This window comes from Eubalaena glacialis, chromosome 9 (genome assembly GCF_028564815.1).
Source record: "Eubalaena glacialis isolate mEubGla1 chromosome 9, mEubGla1.1.hap2.+ XY, whole genome shotgun sequence".
NCBI lineage: Eukaryota > Metazoa > Chordata > Mammalia > Artiodactyla > Balaenidae > Eubalaena > Eubalaena glacialis.
This window is the reverse complement of record NC_083724.1, coordinates 5,553,398-5,563,254: the sequence shown is the minus strand read 5'-3', so window position 1 is coordinate 5,563,254 and position 9,857 is coordinate 5,553,398. Positions and strand designations below refer to the sequence as shown.

Sequence of the window (9,857 nt, the reverse complement as noted above, 5' to 3'; positions counted from 1 at the left end):
GTCCCCGAGGACAGCCAACGTGCAGCTGAAATTTCAAACTCAATTAGCACAGAGACAGGCTGAAGCTGTTCTTGAGTAACTAATCATCTAAAAGCTGCCAAGACGATGCTCTACCTGGGACGTGCCTGGGAACTTGAAGGTTTATCTCTTCGAGTACTAATAATAGGGAGTGGCCAACCAGCAGTTTAAAATGCAACTTGGGAGTGATGTTTTGAGGTTCCTTCCATGAATTCAAGGAGCGGGGGTGGGGATGAGAATGGGGAAAGGATGGCAGAGATGGGGAGAAAAACCTGCCTGTCCTAGAAAGTGAAGCCTAATTATTCCCCGAGCAGACCAACTGGAGGACAGGCTTGTCCACGAACGCCCTGCACAGGCTCACCTCTGATGCACATATGGTGTGGCCTTGAATGAAGTCTGTCTGCGGTGGACCAGCCCTGCCGGCTGCACCCCAAGAAGCAGCTGGAGTGGAATTGGCCCACCCTTCCCTGTCGAAGGCAGGACAGTGGAAGCCCCCCCGCTCAACTTCGGCACGCCAGTGGGGATGCAGACGCTGCGAGGCACCGACGAGCAAGGTGGGTCGTCAGATTTTGTCCTCTATCTACAGACCCGACGGCCCCAAGACGCCTCCCGTCGAGTCGGCGGGGGTTCGGGATCTTGTGAGAATCCTGGCGGCTGAAGTCGCCATCCCTTCTCTTCCTCCCAGCTCGGGTGACCTTAAAAGGCTCTCGATTTAGCATCAGGCCCACACTCTGACACTCTAAATGCGATGGAGAGTTTGCACATTAACACTGAAAGATCATCATTTTGTGCCTGCAGCTTTCCGTCAGGAGTGTGAAGTGTAAAAACATCACTCGATACCAAAAGGCCAATTCCCAATTTAGTGCAGGAAAAAAAATCTGGACAACCTTTTACGGCCCTCCTCATCCCATTCTGTCAGGTCCTAATGGGCGCCCTGCTGATTAACAGTAACCTGGCCGGCAGAAAGTACGGGGTAAATGCATCGCTGCTTATCCTGGCAGAGAAGCATCTGTAAGACAGAGGTTTCCAAGTTCGGGCCGAGCGCTTCTCGGGCAATTCTTGACACAACACACTAGGCAGAGCAGGGACTGGTTAGTCCCTTTGCTTCTGGGGAGGAAGCTTTGCTGTTAAGTAGCCATGGAGCTCGACGACGCGGGCAGCGGGATACCCAGGCCTGCAGGCCTCGAGCACACAACAGGGAAAACAGCACGAACCCACCTGGGAGTAAAGCAGACAACATATGGAAAGCGCCTGGCACAGAGGAGATGCTGAGCTGTCCGGGTGCTAATTAAGTCACCTAAAATACCTCATCGTTCTGGCCTGGAGCTCACCCGTGCACAGTCTCAGGAATGGGGGGCTGGCACACCCGTTGATGGCCATGCTCCTTTCTCTAAGGGGTACCAAAGGATGGTTCCAGACCCAGTGGCTATGCCCACAGCAGCATTAGGTCCCAGCTTCCTCCCAATCCACATCGTGGAACGGATCCCAACACACCTCCAGCCTCTACTTTTGCCCACTTTAGGTCAACGTGTTCTCTAGATTTGAACGGTTGATACACAAAGCCAGGCTCTCTCATGGGTGTCTGTTAGGCACCAAGCGTTCGGGGACCTGGCGAACAAGCTCCTCACCCTCCGGCCCCTCTCACCTTTCCAGAGCCCAGCCCCCTCCCTTTCAGCTTCCCCCACTCGGCACTGAAGAAGGAGAAGGTCAAAGGGGGGAACGCCCTAAAGGTTGACTAGCCCGACCCTTATATTTTTGCCCCTTTTAATGAGGGAAAGTTAAAAAAAAAAATAGAAGAGTAGCACGCATCACCCACCTATCCAATGTCCAGCCTCAGTAATTATCTGCTCATGGCCAATCATGTTTCGTCTACGAGCCCCCCACCCCCTCCAACTCTCCTGCCTTGCCATCACTGGGCCATCAGCCGGGCGTCTTGCGGGAGAGGGGGCGGGGTCACATAGAGGATGAGTGACTTGTCTGAGTACTACAGCTCGGTGCAGGAGGCCGGAGTTGAGGCCCAGGCACGCCCTTCACACTTTCTGCTGTTGCTACACTCTACCTGTGCTATCATTTATTTATTTTTATTTTTTATTGAAGTATAGTTGATTTACAATGCTGTGTTAGTTTCTGGTGTGTGCTATTATTTAGTATTTTTCTTTAATGGTCTCACTTTTTCACCTAAGTGCCTTAGTTTAACATGGAAGCTTCTTATCATGCCTGTCAATGGGGAACAGGCATCAGTGGCCACAGAGAGTAGGTATCACTGAAAATGACGCAGAGAGGATAGGAATGATGTCACTCAGTCTAAGTAGAAACCACTGGCCGCCCACGGCTCTGAACCCAAGGTCTGCTCTCTCTCCATTGGAAACAGAGCTCGGCGGGAGGACGCTCTCAGATTTGCCGCAAACTCTTAAAAATCCAAATAGCTCTCTTACAATGTGGTGTACTGTTACCACAATCCCATCAAGCATCAGAGGGCTGGTTTCCTCATATGTGAACCCCCCTGATTTGCACTGTCAGCCGGCTGGCAGTTGGGATGTACCCGTCATCAGCACATGCGTCAACTCACCTTGTCGTCACTTCACACGAGCTCTGAGTACCCATATGTCCTGCACGGGGTCAGTCTACTTGCCATTGAAATGCCTTCCAAAAGATGTACAGCCACACGACAAAATGTTATTATACACCCAATGTCCTCAATTCGGGATTTGCTTGCAACGAACAAGTGTCTTACAAGACCAAAGAAAGGAAGATACCCGCAAGTCAGTGCAGCTGTGTTATGCTCTGTTACCGGGAGCCCTGGGAAGGGATCGCCTGTCACATGTTAAGACAGTAAGACTTGAGGCAGGAGAGACCGCAAACCCCCTTGGAAGACATGAAAGGAATTTCAGGGCAATGAAAGGCTGGTGTGACTGATTCATGTGTCACACAGGATTATCATTAAAGCCTGTGCCATCGTTTAATTGGCAGCATGCTTTTCTTAGGGGATCATGAAATAATGGTGCATCTTACAAGTGATGGCATCTTAAATGTGATAAACCCTGGTATTTAACCTAAAATCACCCGCTGTGTGGAAGCGTTCCCGCGCTACACCACGCTGCCGCTCACACTACTGCCCCAAACTGGCCCCTGAAAGCACCGCCATCTCCTAGAGAGACCAGTGGTTCTCAGACTCGGGCCCATATCAGCCACCTGCGGGGCTTGTTAACAACAAGGTTGCCAGACCCCCACCCCCCAGAGTCACTGATTCAGCCGTCCCGGGGTGGGGCCCAAGGATTTGTGTTCCTAATAAGCTCCCGTGATGCCACAGCTACTGGACCATACTTGGAGTGGCACTGTTCTATCGCTTCCCCCATCACTAAACCCCCTTTATCCTCTGGCTCTTTTTAGCCTGGCAGGGGTAGGTGTGGAGGGCCTGGGTGGTACCAGAACCCAGGTGGGAGCCACCCATTCTTCTGGACATCTCGGAAGGCAGCATCTCTCCGGCATTGTTCACCGCAAAGAAGACATTACTTGTCACCTAGGCTGGGCCTGCGGAAAGCTCTGGGGACTCCCCTGTCCTTCTCAAGACCTTCAGCAGGGCAACACGTCTTCATATAAACAGGTTATGGCTTTAAACGTTAGGGGCGAGGCCCTGAATAAACTCAGCAGACTGGGCTGGAATCTGTTCGCGGTAATATTTAGGACAAAACGAGACAAACAAGCCAGGCACGCCTGTCCCGCCCGCTCACACGTGTTCTGGCTGGTAACACAGGCAGAGTCCCTTCCCTTTGGTATATGTGTGTGTGAATGGTTTAGTAAAATGAAACATCTGTGCACTTTTTCCCTCAAAAAGAACAATCCATTTTTCAAGCCGCTGAAACGTCTTTGAAATGGAATATTTGCCAACACTTCCCTCTCTCCCGAAAGCAAGAAACAGGGAAATGTGTCCTCAAAAAGAATTATTTCAAACGCAGACACTACTAAGTTATTTTTCCTTCAAAAGGCCCAGATCTGCTCACATGTTCACGGAACCAAACGTAAAAGGTACTTTAAGAAACCGGAGACAAAGCCTTGTCCTGGGTACAAAAGGTTTATTCCTTATAAAAATAAGTTATGGAACAAACCAAAAAACTCAGCACGACACAAAGGCTCATTCCAACTATAAAATGACATAGAACATGGATCCAGGCGGGTCAATGGACTGGTATTGTGAACATTCACGGGAGGACATGCGGCCTAACTTCCGTATAGTGAGTCCTAAGACGGTCCCCTTGCCTTCCACGCGCCAGCTCAGGTGTACAACAGTCCCATTAATGGAGACTGAGTCTGCTCTTCAAGAAGCTCGGCCTTAGCGCACGACGTGCTGTTTTGCGGAAGGGAGCGGGCGGCGCTACTGCTATCTGGGCCGCGAAGACACGTCTGAGCCATCACTATGACTGAGGGCTTGTCTGGGAAGGTGCTGGATGCGGGTCTGCGGGCTGGCCCGGGGCTGGGGCAGGGTCACTGCCGGCAGGTGTCGTGGAAGGCTTCGAGGGTTCGGAAATCCCTCCACGTCGGGGGAAGGCCATCTTGCAGAAACTTCCCGCAGCGCTGGCACGGGGCCTGGAACAGCTTTATGTAACTTCTTAACCAGGTCTAAAAAGAGAAGTGAGGAGAGGAATGACAGAAATGGGATCCGGGTGCTTCCGATGTCATCCTTCCTGTCAAGCCTAATGATCACCAGGATAGAGAGCTTGAGTTGCCTGTGACCCCAAGAGGTGCCCTGTGATTTTACAGAAAGCTCTGTGCAGAATCCACAAGGTCACAGCTCGGCTGATTCTCGGTTCTGGTGCCCTGGGCCCCTCCCAACTAAGGGAGTTTTAAAATAGAGATCCCTACTCTCAGGCAGGCAGCGCTCCCGGAGGCGCGGCCGTGAACAACGGCGCAGCCTCGCGGCCCGGCGGGGGCGGAACCACATTTCATCTGAGTCCCGACCATCAGCACTGATCCTGCCCTTGTTCACCACCCAGAGGTGGCCCCAGACACGTGCGGAGAGAGGGTGAGTGGAGAATTCCCCACTAAGGTCGACGTGCCTTCTTTCTAATCTGATTTCACAGGGCACCACTCACTGTCACAGCGTGGCCCGACACACCTGGGGGGAGGGCAGGGACAACTTGGTGCCACCAAATAACATAATAAACGGCAAGTACACACCGGAGGGGTTCAGAGTGCAGAGGTCCTTCGGGCATCATACATAAGGATGAGACTCTCATAACTCAATTCTCAAACTCAAGGAGACTCACAGCCGTACCAACCCAAGCCCACGGCAACAGGCCAGCGAGTGAGGCGAGCTTCCACTGTGACGGGGGTGTGTGAGTCTCGTCATTTAACGTCCTCCTGAATCAGGCAAGAGGAAACTGCTCTTTGGAGAGGTCGGCCGAGGGGACGGATACAAACCCTTCTGCTTCAGCACAGCTGCCGTCCTGGTGGCAGACCGTGGCTCACCCACGCCGTCCCCCTTCCAAAGGCTAGGGTTCGAAGTTTTGGCAATAAACATGAGGATGTCGGTGGATCATTCAGTCAAACTATTTATTCTTCCCAAACCCCAAAGTCAGTTACCAAAGGGGAACTGGGCATTACGACATGTTAGGTTAAAGAGCGAGTCTTTCTAGCCATCCAAAAAGGAAGCGCTCGCTAGAGACTGCCAACTGAAGTCGTTCTCTCTACACGAGAGAACCTCTGTGCGGCGGCTCCGCTGAGCCTGCTTCTTCGGCCTCCCCAGCGTGTGAGCCGATCAGTGAGCCGGGCTGTATTTTCTGAGCAATGAACTACAGGCTCCTAGAAGCCTAACTGTGGCAGCAAACGTGGCGAGGTGGATCAGACGAGAACTCCGCCTGGCTGCCGGCACGGAGCAGGACTGGCTAATGGGCCCATTTTCTGAGCATGTCCTCTAACGGGCAGCCTTACTGGCCGGAATTAAGATGGGAGCGTCAGCGGCAGTGAGAGGTGGAGCCTAGCGACGCGAGAGCACGAAGCCCTGTCAGCGTGGCGCTGAAACAGCTGGCCACGTCTGCCAGGATACGGTGGGGCCAGTTGTTGGCCCTGCTGAGACCGACTGGCGGGCATGCGATCAATCAAGGAATTGGCTCCAGGGGTGGGAGCGGGGGGGCAGAGGGGAGTCCTGACGTGCAGGACCGATCTCCAGCATGTGAATATTCCGGTTCAAGGTCAAGTCACCGATGGCCGAACAACTAGCTTGAGAAATTCTGAACGTTAAACGGGAGCTGGCGGGAGCCGACCCCAGCACACCGGGGGATGGCTGTTTCTGGGTCCCTCCCCATCCTGAGCTCTGACCTGGGAGTCTAAGGAGTAGGGGTCTTGGAAGAACGGTGTCACTGTACCTGCTCAGCGCCAAGCACAGGGCCCGGCACAGATCAGGAGCTCGATAAATACCTACTGACTAAATCAACGTTGGAAACTGCGCTGGAAGGTGACTCTGAAACCACCATGTGTTCGGCAATGATAGGAAAGAAACATCAGCTAATTAAGCAGGACACGGTTTCTCCTAGATCTCTTCCCAGTTGAAAGGAAGTATCATTTCCAAACTGGACCGTCTCCCCCCTGCGAGGCCCTTGCGAGCTAAAGACGGTCCAGCTACCTTCCGAGTTGCCTGTTCTCACTTGAGGAGCCAAGGCTCAAGGGGGAGACTTGACTCCTTAAGCCACTTACCATGAAGGATCGGACCACGACGTCAGGCATCTGGGGCAGCTGGTAGTGGAGCAGGGCGGTGGTGGCATGGTCCGTCACCTGGGAACCAAGGACAATGCCTGGGTTAGAGCTACTCGGAACCAGCACAGAGAAAACAAGATGAAGGCGCTCTTTTTATATGACGTCTCGTGGAGGAAAAGACATCTAATAAAATCTGAAGGTTGAAAATTAGTTAGCAAAGTCGGGGGCAGGGAAGGGAGGGGAGGTGCGTTGTAAGCAGACGGGACACAGGTATTCAGGCCCGGAAGCAAGCGAAGTGTGGGACCTTCCAGCAACTCCAGACAGGCTGCAGCACCTGAGAGAGGCGTGGCCAGAGGTCAGTGGAGGGGTAAAGAGATGGTAGATCACCGCGGGCTTTATAAGCCCCGCCACTGCGTGAAACACTGCCTGGACGCAGAGGCTCGTTTCCAACTGTCCACATTCGACTTCATCTTTACCCGGGAACAGTTTTCCTGCCAGCGTAACTGGGCTTTCTACTTCCCTTAATTCCCATTCTGGCTCATAATTTGTAGCCATACAGATTCTGTGATTGCGACCCTGACCATTTTCTGATGATCTTTCCCTGAGGCCTCACAGATCCTACCGTTACCTTTCTGAAAAGCTGTGCCACTCCCAGTGTGGTCCCCTGTCTGACCAGCTCCCTGAAAGCTGTGGTCTAGTGGGCCATACCCACTGACCCATAACTCCCCCAGCAGGGCCAAGGGCATGACTGCTTTAAGTCCACTAGAGGCATCTGGGGACCAGATACAACGTGCACTAGGTTTAAGTCCCAGCTCTGTCTGCTGACCTGATCCAACTACTCAGTCCCTCTGGGTCTCAGTGTCCCTCCTGAAAAGCAAAGGGTTCGTCTAAGATCCCCTGTAGTTCTGAAATTTGATGACACCATGGATTGCTAATGCCTGCCATCCATCAGCAAAGTTAATAGATTATTCCTAATTTGATAGTTGTGTTCAAACTCATGGTTTATTTGATTGTCTTCATTAGGGGGTCTTGCCATTACAAATGTTGTGGTCAAAAAGCAAAATGAAACAAAAAAACCCCCGATAAAATGATTAATTTTGTGAACAAGAGTGAACACGGTGTGCTGACGGGCCTCGGCAGCAGTTAAGCAAACAGACCAGGTGGAAACCAGCAGGGCTGGTCCAGGTCCCGCACGGGGAGTTGCAAATGATCCAGAAATTAGTCCAGCTGTGTGTCCACACCCAAGGCCAGAGAGGCTACACCCTGAAGAGTGAGGATGCAGGCTCCCCAGTTCACCGAACCTCTAAGATGCGATTTCCCCTGGGATAAAATGGTCATGCACATGAAGTGCTTACCCTCCAGCCGTGCCTCAGGCCCGCCTGCCCCCTCTCTTCTGCTCTCCCCGGCCCCTGGACTGGCCCTCTTTCCTTCTGGACTTTCGTGGCCTGCCTGGCGGCTGGTGAACCCCGCTAGACGATCAGCTCTGTGCAGGCAGGGATCACACTCATCCAGTTCATGCTGTGTCCCCAAGGCCTAGAATATCACCTGACATCTAGCAGGTGCTCAATACATATTTGTTGAAGAAAGAAATAAACTTTAAAATGGCCACTCATCAAAGGCCACATACCGGAAACACCTGTACTGGCTTTATTGCAAATACAGCAATGGTTCACATATCCAACATTGCTGAGAAATTCTTACCCAAATGACTTTCAAGATAAATGGCACTTATTCCTTCAAGTGCAAAGACTGTTTTTATTTTAAGCGTTTTTGACAGACAGCTTTCTAAAATGAGCAATGCTTTAAAAAAAAAAAACAGTAGAATGATAACTTGGCAAAATGGCGGGTAGTGATTGGCAGGGTGAAATGAACGGCTACAAAATGCAGCAAAGCAAACTGGGCCCGGATGATACCTACTTAAAGCTTGGTTCTTACCCATCAAGATGCCTTGCTAAAAAAAAAAAACAACCCATACAAGTGCCATTTCTAGGCTGATTAAGACATTCCTTACAATCACATTTGCCATTACAAAAGAAGCAAAGTTTCCGGAGAATTCCTTCTCCTGCCCCTACTGTTTATTTTACAAGCCTCTTAGAAGCCCCACCCTGCATACAAGCACGCAGAGCAGGTGTGTCGTGTGTCTGATGTCCCCCAGCTGTGGGTGTGCTCCTTTCCCAAGATGCAGAGGATCCATCTCCAGTCCCTGGATGAGTCTAGATCCGTCCATTTTGGCACCTCGGGCACCTGGCCTGGGGCCCGGTTTCCCAAACAGACGGATCACCCAGAGGCCACGTCCGAGGCCACGTCCGAGGCTGGGAGGCTTTGTTTGACTGCATGTTTTCTTTGCTTTTCTTTTTACAATTTTTAGCAAGGATGACCAACATTTAAGATTCAGAAAATGTCCCCTAACTTGGACCCTCGGCTTCTCAACACATTGGAAGACCTGGCGGCAGTAACAGTGCACCTGCCTGATGGGCTGCTAATGAAGATTAAATCAGTCCAACCATATATGATGGGCCCTGCGACTGTGACCTGGCCCTGCCCACTGGCCCCCACAGATCCAAGAGGCCGCCATCAGCAGGAGCTAAGGAGGGGCAGTGCCTCTGGGCAGGGCGGGTACCTGCAGTTTGCTCGGTGTGCCCAGTCTCACACCCAGCCCGCTTCCCTGGTGCTACCTGCCTGGGCCCTGTGGCCTTTGGATTTTAGGGCCTTTACCCAAGCAGTGCCAAGCATCTCTGCCCCTCATCCTCCTGTGCGCTGGGTGCCTGGCCTGGCAAACCTGTGCTCATCTACCCCTCCCTTCCTTAGCTGACCTCTGGACTTGACCTCTTCTGGCTGAGTTTTGATGACTGCACGGTGCTAAGCCAGGCAAGGCATCATGCTAATTACAGGGACATCTAAGGCGCTCTTTCAGACCTGTTCCTCCTGTGTTTGTTTTCAGTAATGACCGGCCATGCACCCAGCAGCCTAAGCTGGAAACCTGGGCTTTTCCTCCCACTTGTACTCAAGCAGCCTCTTGCATTACAGCTCATTTATCTGGAATCCCTCTACTTTTTCCCAGTCCACTGGCTAAGCTTCCGCCTCTTCCTGTCGGGATGACCAGAAGAGCCCCAACTGGTTTCCTCTGGCTGTGGCACCCAGAGGGGGCG

The 9,857-nt window shown here is 52.2% G+C and overlaps 1 protein-coding gene across 2 annotated transcripts in view; it reads right to left on the bottom strand.

The window, feature by feature from the left end:
* Nucleotides 1-4,071: 4,071 nt before the first annotated feature.
* The window catches only part of MED27 (mediator complex subunit 27), a 204,144-nt gene continuing 198,358 nt past the window's right edge, over nucleotides 4,072-9,857 (bottom strand). For both annotated transcript variants that reach the window (XM_061200910.1, XM_061200911.1), the window contains 2 exons: nucleotides 6,709-6,786; nucleotides 4,072-4,635 (listed from right to left, as the gene is read on the bottom strand). In XM_061200910.1, the coding sequence (XP_061056893.1) occupies nucleotides 4,501-4,635; nucleotides 6,709-6,786 (213 nt within the window). In that variant the 3' untranslated portion in view covers nucleotides 4,072-4,500. The remainder of the gene's footprint in view (nucleotides 4,636-6,708; nucleotides 6,787-9,857) is intronic.